This window comes from Sitophilus oryzae, unplaced genomic scaffold (assembly GCF_002938485.1).
Source record: "Sitophilus oryzae breed Bouriz unplaced genomic scaffold, Soryzae_2.0 scaffold_1717_pilon_pilon, whole genome shotgun sequence".
NCBI lineage: Eukaryota > Metazoa > Arthropoda > Insecta > Coleoptera > Curculionidae > Sitophilus > Sitophilus oryzae.
Genome location: NW_022146410.1, coordinates 1045040 through 1057804, shown reverse-complemented (window position 1 = coordinate 1057804; position 12765 = coordinate 1045040). Strand labels below are relative to the sequence as shown.

At 33.3% G+C, this 12765-nt stretch overlaps 1 protein-coding gene across 6 annotated transcripts in view; it reads left to right on the top strand.

Moving 5' to 3' along the window:
- LOC115881382 (proto-oncogene tyrosine-protein kinase ROS-like) overlaps positions 1–12765 on the top strand; it is a 56764-nt gene that overhangs the window by 22988 nt on the left and 21011 nt on the right. For all 6 annotated transcript variants that reach the window (XM_030898840.1, XM_030898839.1, XM_030898837.1 and 3 more), the window contains 6 exons: positions 54–243; positions 366–686; positions 5166–5341; positions 5398–5675; positions 8437–8554; positions 8656–9940. In XM_030898840.1, the coding sequence (XP_030754700.1) occupies positions 54–243; positions 366–686; positions 5166–5341; positions 5398–5675; positions 8437–8554; positions 8656–9940 (2368 nt within the window). The remainder of the gene's footprint in view (positions 1–53; positions 244–365; positions 687–5165; positions 5342–5397; positions 5676–8436; positions 8555–8655; positions 9941–12765) is intronic.

The window sequence follows — 12765 nt, the reverse complement described above, 5'->3', positions numbered from 1 at the left end:
GAAAACGCGCTCTAAATAAAATTTAAATTATGTTATACTGTACTATTTTTTAGATTATTCGCAGTGATTTAAATGGTAGCCAGCAAGAACCTCTATCAATATTAACTCTAGCCAAAGAAATAGTCATAGATTCAGTAAAGGCTTACTTGTATTGGTCTAGGGAGTATGTTGTCGAATGTGCTCATCTAAATGGAGAAGACAAAATGGAGTATGATCATCTAGAACCGTTTTCTGGTAGACAAGGTAAGACCCATACCAATATGTTGCTGAAAATTAATTATCATATTTTTTATTATCTTCTTTTTTTTTATTATTATTTTTTATTTTATTATTTTTGTTTTTATATGATTTCTTTGTAATTAAAGTTATGGGACTGACACTGGACATGGACAAAAAACTAGTATACTGGGTTGTAAGAGGTTCGGATGGTTCGCACTTATTTGAGGCTCCCATGGCTGGATATTATGATGGAGAAGATATAACAAAACGAAAAGTAGCTCTCTTGCAGCGAGGCAACATGCAGGGACCTTTCTCCTACTTCAATAACCGTTTGCTATGGCTACAAGATGAGAAAAATGCAGTGGTGAGCGATTTAGTAGGGAAGAATATAGCTGTTATAAGTGGAAAATTAATATGGGGTTTGAATTTGGTGTACGTTGTTGATGAGTCACTTCATCCTTGGCCAAGTAAGTACATTAAGGTCTACTAAAAAACTGATTTGTGATTAGTTTCAGTTTCTATTGAATTTTAATATGTCGAGTTAAAATAATTTAATTATTAACCAGAAGCTTGCAGTCCGCATAAAAAAATAACCCATATTGTGTGGCATTTTAATACCAAGAAATGATTTTGTTTTAATTGAAACAATTACTGAAGCACAAACCTATTCAACTCCTAATAAGATCTTTGATAAAAATAGACTACCTATTGATTTGGGTCATTTTTGACTTTTAGTATTTCACATTGTCAAGATCCATCTTTTCTGCAGTTTATCTAAAATAATTACAGCATGTTTAGCCTAGCCATCTTCCATCCTTGGTGAAACTAGGCTTGAGTAGGATCATACAGATTATTGATTATATTATTATTTTACTAAATAGAAGTCCATCTCTCAATTTTGATACTTTATATTTATTAAAGAATAATAATTACTGAAACATGAGACTACTTAATACTAGGCGAGATGACTATGTTGTAATGTTGGTTGATGACTGGTTCACTCCATTACAGAATAACAAAAGATCTCTTACAATTATTACAAAGTCAATATACAAATTTATTAAGACTGTCTAGTCTTACACATAACCCATCTCTCTAATCAGATATGTTTTTGTTTTGCTTTAACCCAGTAATGCCTGAGTAATTTTGTTTCTGCAAAATTCACCATTTCTTGAAAAACGAATCTTTAGGGTGTCTAAAATAACCTACGATTGTTGAAAAAAGAAAATTTTTATTGCAAGACTGATTTTTTACATATGATATATCATATCATAGGCATATACATATCTAAATATTAAAGTTAACTAGAAAGCAACTGATAAATGAAAGTTAATAACTGCGACTTTATTTACTGCGACGAATTTATTTCTACTTATTTGGAGTATGATAGGTTTGGAAACAGTCCTTCGGGTGGAGTCCCGCGTTGCATTTAGAGCAGATAAACTTCGCACATTTTTTACAATACGCGCACTGTCTTTGTGTAACATTAGAGGCAACAAGGTGGTCCATTTTATCAAATCTTATTTCTGTGTGTACATTCCGGCTGCATTTTGGTTTTGGTCCAACAAGGTGCTCAGGTGACGTCAAAATTGATAAAACTACTCTTCGGGTAAACTCTAATAAACTAGTTTTCGGGTAGGCATGGCAGTAGAGAATCCACATATTTACCAAGGCTCCATTGATACAGAATCTGACAAATGGCCAATACCATTTCTTTGGTCGTATTCTGATACGATAAAGACCCCTTAGTTTGTCGAATAAGTCAACTCCACCCATTCCTTGGTTATACAAATTGACAAGACTGGGTTGATCCACTTGGACAAAGGTTCTTTCCTTTTTTGACCAACGTCTACACTGGCTTTTCGAGAAGCAAATCTGGTCACTGTCTACGTTGATTCCGATAGTAACCTGACTGTTATCATGTCATCTTATCAAACACGTGGATTTATCAGCTTCTTGCAGGACATGGTTACTTCCACGTGGCTCTTTTTTGAGATCTTTGAATGAAGCCTTATCTACTCGATCGGCCCTCATTGTGCCAATACAAAATATTTACTCTGCTTTCAGAGTTTCTAAAAGTGACAGTGAGTTGAAGAAGTTATCTATGAAGAGTGTGCTGCCGGGAGGTAAATACTGCAGACATACATTTTCTGTTACCGACGATCCCAAGGATTTGCCTTCCTTTTTGTCACCAGCACCACAGTATGGATCAAATTTGAGCAAATAACCTTCTGATGTAGAGAGGCACCAAATTTGAATCCATACCTAATTGGTTTCCCTCGTATGAACTGTTTCATATCGTGGCGACCATAATAGGGCTCCATCGCTTCATCTAAGGAAAAATTTTCTCGGAGAGGTGCTGCTAGCGATTGAGAGACTTCATTTACTCTGTCGATGAGGGGTTGGATCTTGTAAACCTTGTTATTAGGGTCAATCTTGGTGTTGTCGTTGACGTGTAGGTAACGGTGTATCAATTCAAAACGATCTCTAGATATACTATTGCTCACTAAATGATTGTATGTATCAGACTTTGTTTCCCAGTACATTCTTCTGGCAGGTAACTTATTGTACCCAGATAAAATCAAGATTCCAAGGTAAATGTACATTTCTCTAGTGGATACAGCGAAGTTATGGTTACCTTTAAAAATGGCGTATTTCATAGTTTCATCACAAATAAATTGTACGAATTCTTCTGGAAAAAACAGTTTGAATAAATCTATTGGTGCTAGGCCATCGTTTTTGATTTTATTTGCAACATCTGGTAAAGGAGATTTGGAAATTTTCAATTTTTCTGGAATGGGATTCAGTAATTTTGTTTGCCACTTTCTAACTTTCTTTCCTTTTATAGACCTGTTTTGATCGTTCGTGCTGCTAGGTGTTTCGTCTGTAGCTTCCTTTCGGATCTTTTTAGCCAAAATTGAGGTATATCATCTTCATCAGTTTCTTCATCACTGACAGCCGTATTTTGGGAGCCTGGATTTATTTCAGTTTTCTCACGGGATTTTTCTTTCACTGCAAAAACTTCAACTGGTTGTTTCAAAATCCCCTTTCCTAAATGATGTAGTTGAAATGGTTCCTCTTCATCGCTTTGGGCATCGTCTTTGTCGCTATCTTGGCCATCATCTGGAGGTGATATTACGAAATCAAGTCGATCACATTCTTGCAGAGTTTCATAATCATCATCATCACTGATAACATCAAGAAAATTGATAAGCTCCTCGGCGTCTTGTGGGTTCTCAGGATTATACCACTTCTTCCTAAAAACAAAATTTATACATTACTTCCTATGATGTGATATTTCATATGTTGAAAAGATACTTCAATAAATGTAAAACTAACGAAAAAACTGGTTTTAATTAGTTTTGTTGGAATAAAATAAAATACTGGCTATTAAGTTTTCATAACAATTTGAGAAAAAAGTACTTATTATAGAAAAAAATAAAATATAACCTCACCTTAGCGGCATGTCTGCATAAAAAAAAAGTTTCCCGAGATATCAACTGCAGTTCTACGTACCCTTTCGAATATTTGGAAAATTCACTGACACTTACACTTAGATATACTCACAATCGACGTATAAGACAAACTAAATCATTAATTTTCACAAACGGCTGGACGTGTCACGACTCGCAGAGATTTGATGTTTTGGGTATGAAATATCATATCATAGGCATTACTGGGTTAAAATAACAAACTAGGAAGAATAATCCAATTCAAATTCCAACCTTGAAAAGTCTAGGTATATATTTTAATAACTGTTATAACTACAGCACGGAACAACAATGTATTTCATATGCAGTTTTTATGAACTTAGTGAAACTTACACTTGATAAAACTGGACGCATTGATTAGGCTCATCTTTCTATAAGTTATTCATTATCTCACAGACCAAGGCAATGGCCAATCATTTCTGCATTTTTTATAGTTTTTTTTTTAATAATTAACGAGTTAACATGCTAGTCTTATTTGAACTAGTTGACAGTTAAGAGGCCTAGTTAACATCCAGTCTTATTTGAATTAGTTGCTTAGACTTCTACTTCTTTGATTGTTTGACTATGCTACATAAGACGAGTCCATCTATGAGTTTCGATGCTCTAAGTCGATTTAATAATGTCGGTGTTTTATTTGAAATAATTACTAAAATATTTATCAATCTATTATCCATCCTTAATACGACTAAGCTCTTTTACAATAAAGATATATCTAGATGTGGGTTTTATTACTTCATAGAAAAACAGAAAATCTCTTATGTTTGTGTTAGTTCTATATACTCTAAACTATTTTGTCTAAACCTAGTCAAAGACGTTTGGTATTTTATTTATAATAACTGAAATATGCGCCTAGTCCACTCCACCAACTCTGAGTAGGATTAGGCGCAATAACTAGGCTCAGAATTTGGATGATTATTTTATTGTTGTACTAAGCAATATTTTCTATTATTTTACTTTGCTGTCATAAATTCTGTTAGATATTTTTTGTAATGTTAATTAATAATAATAGCGGTAATTTATTAAATATTAATAAATAATAATAGCGGTAATATCAATGATAATATTATAGACTTGTATTTCGATATTTGTTTCATTACTTTACGGATCTTACAGCTCGAAATCACCATAATATTTTTATAAAATAAAATTTGATATATCAAACTTAGTCAGAACTTTGATAAAACTAGTCGCAATGACTAGGCTCGTATTTTGACAAGAGTTTGACTGTTTTATAGAACAGACCATCTCTTTAAGGCGATTTTTTATTATACTAATACTAATCAGATATTGTTTTATTTTGTGTGAAGACAATAGAGGCGCGTAGGTTACTGACTAGGTTCATAAAGCTTGTGTTGTTACTTACATACGCTATTAAGTAAAATTCTAAAATAAGAAAATAAATTGTATATGATCCTTCATTATAAATGTCCTTCATTATAAATTATATATTTTCAGGCAACTTAACTGCTGGTAACATTAATGTAATACCAAAAGAAATAGATACCGGTTCTGTAAAAGTCAGTGGTTCTTCAGATTCCTTCAACATTACTTGGAGCCCAATAAAAAATGTGAATTATGGCGTAGTTTTTTACGAAATCCAGATTGACGGTTTGCCTAGAAACAACTCCACTGTAAGCTAGAAATATTTACAAAATCGAACATGAAGATAAAAATAGATTTCTTTTAGATTATTACTACAGAGCCTACCATTCGATATTGGAGACATATTCCGCCATTCACGCTGATCAATGTTAACATAAGAGCGTTCACTTATTGGGCTACTTCGCCTCAAATTAGAGCAGAGATATATTCACCACCGTCAACGCCATCTGCACCCATAAATACTCGAAGTTATGTTGTTCACAAACACGGTCCATTTGACTTATATTACAGTAGTGTTTCGGTGATATTTAGATGGGACCCACCTCTGTTTCCAAATGGAGTGCTTCAAGGGTATTATGTGAGGTATGTAATTGTCCTAGTTTCCCACCCCAAAAATAAATACAAGGAAAAATAACTAAACACAAGTTAAGCCAATAAATATTTAAGTCCTTTAGGTTTACTTTTTAAGAACTACTTTTTGGAATCAAAATAAGTTCCTTTGACACAATTTACCTCTATACAAAAGTGCTTCGTTTGTCCGTTAGGGGGCATCAAATTTAAAAAAAAATAATCACAAGATATTTTAAGAACCGATATTCAGATTTGTATGACATTTGGGGTGCCTATATTTTGCCAAATGCTTTAACATTTGGCGTTCACAAAAATCAAGGGAAAGTACGGAAAGGGTAAAAACTACCCCCACCCCTACATAAATTTTAGTAAATGTATATTACTCAAAACAATTATCGCATATTTGGAATAAAAGTAATTATTACACATTTCTAAATGAAGCATGCATTTTTCTGCCTTTCTTTTGTGAGTTTTTTAAAGATAATTAGGGTATTTTAGTTGCGGCCGACTATTTAGTTGCGAAAGTGAAAACAATACATTATAGAGCCGATCGGTCCAGTATTTGATTGCATTGCTTAGCCTTAGGCTATGCGCTGACAGGCAATTTTTAAGCGATCGACTATTTAGTTGCATATTTGTAACCAATATATCCTTATGGAGCCGCGCTGACTTGCAATCAACTAGTCGGCCGGTCGGTTCTATAAGTATGTATTGTTTTCACTTTTGCAACTAAATAGTCGACCAACTAAAAATTACAGGCTAATGCGTAGGCTTATTGTTTCGAATTTCTCGTCACAGTATTCAAACTATTTATAACCGTAAGTGAGGGAATTCATAGTGTCTTGTTTTTCAAATAATATTTTTTTCCCTCTGCACCGACGCGACGACCGATTTTTTTTTGTTAAATGGTCCTTTTATTATTTACTACATTTTTTGTCTCTTCTAAAAACACCACTGCGCATCCTTTTTGAGAAAAAAAAATAGAGATTAGAAATTAGAAAAAATTATTAAATTAAAAATTAGAAAAATTATTAAATTAAAAATTATTAAAAATTAGAAAAAAATATTAGAACATTTTTTGCTTAGAGTTCATCCCTTTATTGATTTTTGCAATTAAAATGGGTGATTTATTTTTCACCTCCGAGAAGGGGTGGCACTCACCCCCAGGGTGAAAGCACACATCGCTACTATGTAGCTTATTTTGTTTCTTACATACACACAACCAAACTCATATGGAACCATCTATTATTTTGCATAATTTTTGAGACGTATGAAAATTTTGTGTTTATGAATAAAACTCAGTCCTTACCAATGACTTTTAATGAAAAATAATCCATATAGCAAAAAAAAATTAATCAGTTCCCAAAATAAACAAAATGGTATTTTTTGGTTTCTGAAACGAAATTAAGGCTTAAATTTTTAATGGCCAAAAAGCAAAAACAAAAAGAAAATTGATAATTTTAATATTCCTTGTTGCCACCTCTAGCCCTGATGCAAGTTTCTATTCGCGCTGGCATGCTTCTTATTAAATTATCAACGTTGTCTTTTGGGGTATGTTTTCCCATTCTGCTAATGCTGCATCAATAAGCTGTGCAAGATTTCCTGGATTGTTTCGACGAGCTCTAACCCTTCTTTTGAACTAGTTCCACAAGTGTTCGATAGGGTTTAGGTCTGGTGAACATGCAAGCCAGTCCAAAACTATGAAGCCTTCCGTTTCAAGATATTCTCTAGTCACTCTGCTGGTATGGGGAGGTGCACTATTGTACAAGAAGTTAAAATTATAACCAATTGCAGCTCTCCAAAGACTAACGATTGGGTCGAGACCAAGTCAACATATCTCCGACCCCTTAAAGTTTGTTGAAGTGGTAAAAATGGAGTTTTTGCTCCCAGTATAATACCTCCCCAGAACATTATAGTTCCTCCTTTGTATCTTGGTACAGATTTGACAGCCTGAAGTCGCGCTCGTCTTTCTGGAGCTCTGAGAACCCGAATTCGATGGTTATCTGATCTTAGGCCAATTCTGGTCTCATCCGAAAAAAAACATGAAGCCTTTTTGTTAAGGTTTCAACTAAAACGTTCGCACCTGTAGCTGCCAGAAGTTGTCTTTGTAGCTCTGGATGAGAAACATTGGGATTTATTCTAACAATTTGGCCCACAAGGCAGTCTTGTTGTTCAGTTGTGACTCTTTGACGACTTTGTCTGGTCCTATCCTTGTATGTTCCTAATTACAAGTACCTTGCATATGTTTTCGATACAACACCCTGGGTAACGCCTGCTATATCTGCTACGTCTCTTTGGAGCATTCCTTGTTCAGTGAGAGTATTAATTCTTCCCCTCTGTACATCTGTTAATCCAACATAAGGCAATTTTTTATTTTTTTTGGATCGAATGAAAATTACCGGACAATCGTGATTTTACTACCGAACACAAAATTCAAAAAAAATAAATCGCAGCAGTCGTTTATTCTTTATTATCATGTTTATTTACAACAAAACGCCTTATCTTAAAGTCGAATACCAATTTTTATACTTGCAAGAAATTTAGTCAGAAATAAAGAGTGATTCCATATAAGTTTGGTTGTGTGTATATCTCTATTCAATGTTAAAATTTCACGTCAATCGGTACGGGTGTCAAGAATTCAGAGGTAATACCCTATTTTTATCCTCGCTTACTGGCCTAACTGTGTTATTTGGCCACAGACGCGATATAATTCTTTTTTCAAATCATTGGCTCAGTAAACAGACTTTTATATAAATTTTATGCTGTTTTTTAGTTGTTGGTACATCGGCGAGGATACTCGGATAGGTCAATGTGATGATGTTAAAACACCACCAAACCAAACAGAATATAAAGCGAAAGATCTAATATACAACAAAGTATACTTTTTTCAGGTAAGTGGTTATCATAAACAAACTAATTATGTTTCATGGTAAAATAAATCTCTAACATTTCATAAATAATTATATACAAACTATAGGAAAAATTGTTCCAGGTACAAGCTTTCACTGAAATAGGCACAGGTGCTTTGTCTGAACCAATATCAGTTGACGCAGGCAAGGAAGCTCCCTTACCAACCTTATTAATAGCTTCATCAGACTCCATTTTCATTGACGACATGGACACAAATCAAGCACATTCTTTACTGACTGGAATCAATACTCCCAAAGTAATAGCGTGTTTGCTAAGGGAACAGAAAGTCTTCTGGATAAACGAAATTCGAGAATTACTCATGTACGATTTTTCTTCAGGCAACAAAATCAAACTGTTTGACATCAAAGGCAAACCTACTGATTTAGTAATGGATTGGTTAGAAAGAAGCCTGTATTATGTTGAAGAAACAAGCGAAGACTCGGGATCTACCATTTATAAAATCGATTTAAATAAATTTGAGAACGGTATTGTTCAAAATGAGAAGATCTTTTCGACATCAGCTAATATAACGAAAATAGAGATCTCACCGTTTACAAGAAAAATTTATTGGATACAAACCATGGATAATCAATTGCATAAAGTTATGTTTTCTGATTTGAACGGTTATAATACTGAAGACTTCTTTTCATCGTCAATTCAAGATCAGGCTAAAAGAAACACTACAGCCGAAGACTGTAATTGCTCAACTAATACAAACGTTGAATCAACATTTACTATTGACCATTCAGTATTTCAAATAGAACCCGTTCTTATATTCATTGATTCTGATTCCAAAGAGGTGTTCTCGTCAGATAAAAGTGGATGTCAGTGTAATGTAATTCTTAATGGCACAATTCTAAGCGAGTCAGACCCATTGAAGAAAGTTAAATTTGATTTTGACTCACTTTACTGGACTAACTCTGATGATACATTGTACGCATTGAAACCAAAACATTCACACTTGTTAAGTAAGCCTTTGAAGTCTAACGATATACTTATTTATGGAGAACATACGCAACCATATCCTCCCCAAGATTGTCTTAGTCCTTTGCAGCATTTAGATATAAAACCCAGTATTAAGAGAATGTCATTTGATTCTCTAACATTAAAAATGCCTGATGTTTTGTTTAATTCAAATTGTATGAACACATCTATAGCGACTGTAATGTACAGAATCAGGTATATTAAGACAAATAATAATCCAGGAGGTGACTTTGGGGAAGTTACAACGTTTGATAAAGAGATTGAAGTAACAGATCTGGAACCTTATACAATATACACTGTAAAGGTAGCGGCGAGCAATCACTATTCAGATGAACACAGTATATATTGGAGTAAACCGCTGAGGTTCAGAACTTCACCTGGAGGTAAGTTTTTAAAGCCGTGTTCGTACAGGGTGTTTCAAAAATCATGTGCCATCTCTCATGGGGAGATATATACTAAAAGTAAGATTTGTTTCTTATATCAACATAGGTCCGATTCTGCTTTGTTTAGTAGTTAGTCTTAAATTATTTTCGATTTATTATCATTTTCTTCCAAGTCCTTTAAGAGATTTCAGTTAAATTTTTAGGGTGCGAAATAAGTGCGATATATTTTAGTGTTAAAAAAATGTCGACAGATTCACCAGTGACGCACATATGGGATATCACTTAAACATTATTATTAAAAACTGGGCGCCACTGACTTATTTCCCTACTTAGCACAGTTGTGTAGGCTATTTCATGCCCAGTAAAAGTTGTCTCTCGATATTTTGTCAGTTTTGCTCTTCTTTATGAGATAAATACAATTTTATTAATTTGCCTTGATCCAAGACTAATAACAACCTTTAATTCTTTTTAATGTCATTAACTGGTCAAAGTATTAAGGATGTTAAAACTTTTAAGAAAAATAGGTCTTTTCCTCGGTCTTTTGTAATTATAACCTTATTAGCCGACCATACCAATAGGTATGGTAGGCAGGTAGGCTATTAAGATCGGCATTTTTTTTTTTTTTAATTTCACTCAAAATGAGTTATTTGGGTCATAAATGACTTAAATACAAAATATTTTCATGGTGTCTGGCCGTCTGTAACACGATAACTCAAAAACCGCTAAACCGATTTTAACAAAATTTGGCACAAAAATACTGTGGCACCCGAGAATTTGGCCATTAATTTTTGGTGGGGGTGGGGGTTGGTAAGGGGGTATGGGAGGGTGTTAAACATTTTAAAAAATCGTAACTCCAAAATTACAGTAGCTAGCGAAATGCGGTTTTCAATTTAAGATTAGGAATAATATTTGCAACAAAATTTGTAATAACATCAAAATCAAAATCGCAGTTTTTGAGATAAAAAAAAATTGAAAAAATGCCTTTACTTTGAAACTAAAAGAACTACCTACCAACTTTTTATTAACATATTTTAGTATGGGCGGCTATACGTGCCTCCCGGCGCCATTTTTTTTTCTTCTTCTGCCATTATTTGCTGTAGGTGGGATTGAACATTAATGTTATATTTAAAAAAAAATAATAAAATAGATTTAATAAATACCTACCTACTTTATTAATTTTATTTTAAGTGTATTAATCGTGATTAATAAAATTGCGTTTATCTCATTGAGGACATAGAAATCGACAAAATATCAAGATACAACTTTTAGTCGGCATTAAACGGCCTATACAATTTTGTAAACATGAGAAAAACAAAGTCAGTGGCGTATATGTTTTTTTAGAAAAATATTATAATAACTCATATGCACGTCCCTGGTGAATCTGTCCACACTTTTTTAATAAAATATGTAACACGTATAGTAACTTTTAGGCTCAAAACTTCATTCGAATTTCTAAAGACTTTTAGAGGAAAATTATTAATTAAATAAAATAAAATTAAGAAATAAATCGAAAAAAAAAATAAAGATTTTAACCCCTCGTACCTACGAAACAAAGCAGAATCGGACCTATGCTATATTGATGTACAAAATAAATCTTATTTTTATGTGAGGAATCTCTCTAGGAGAGGTGTGCCATGTTTTTTGAAACATCCGATATATTTCAAACTAAAAATTTATTTGTTCCTCTACCCATTTCTATTACTCGTTTTTCTCTCATTTATCTTGCGCTCTCTCATGCTCTTTTTGTAGCTTTTAAGTTCTGGCAGGATACCATTGTTAAACTAGTTTTTGTTGTCATCTATTTTTGATACATTTTGGCTTTCTTTGTTACATTAATTCGAAGGAACAAAAAAAAATTCAAAATTGACAAAAGTAATTTAAGTTTTACTTCTTTTGAGCACGTCAAAATATTTTTTTTTTCATTTTTAATTCATAATAAAGTATTGTATACCAACTTTTTAAATAATGTCTACTGTTGGAAATAAAATAATATAAAGACTGTTCAGCCATAGTTCGCCGTTACGTCATCATTACTTGTCAAACATGAGTTTTAGGGTGTGTCTTGAGATCATTTCATATTATTGTTACGTTTTTCCTCTATTCCGTGTAGATAGAAAGTCACAATTTATTTAAACACAATTTATTTAACACTAATTAACAAAAACAATAACGATAAAAGACTTAAAGAACTATTTACAAACGATTTATAACTATTTATCTAGAAAGAATTTATTTTGAATTTTAGCGCGTCAACTGTACTCGTCTATTTATGTCTGTCCTCTTCAGGCTTCAGGTGTTGGCTTATATATGAGAGCAACAGACAATTCAGATTTGTCTCGACAATTTTTAGTCGCGTTCTTCGTCTCACCAGCCGAGTGGCCAGGCCTAAGGCCGAGTTCACACGGGTCCGTAACATTATTTAGAAAGTTTTAAGCACGTTTCTATATTATTGATTGGGCGAGTCCCGTTTTTTTTCGGCATTTATTAATTTTTTCTTGAACCCTTCACCGATCCATTTAGTTCCTATCCTTTGGACTGTTGAAATTTCTATTTCTAAAGCGTCAGCAACTCGCTATGATAATTAAAACGCTATTAATTTGTATTTTACATAGAAATATTACACCTTTGCATTGTACTTACTTCATAGACGGCGTCCACGGGCAAGAGTGTACTACCAGCAGCTCTTTCTGGAGAAAAATAATTTATAAGCTTAGTAATGAGCTCTTGTTCATCTTTGGGGCATTTTTGCAAAAAAAATTGAGTTTTGTTTGACAGCGACAATCGATTTTTAATTTAGACATAGGTCGATATCCGTGAATAAAATG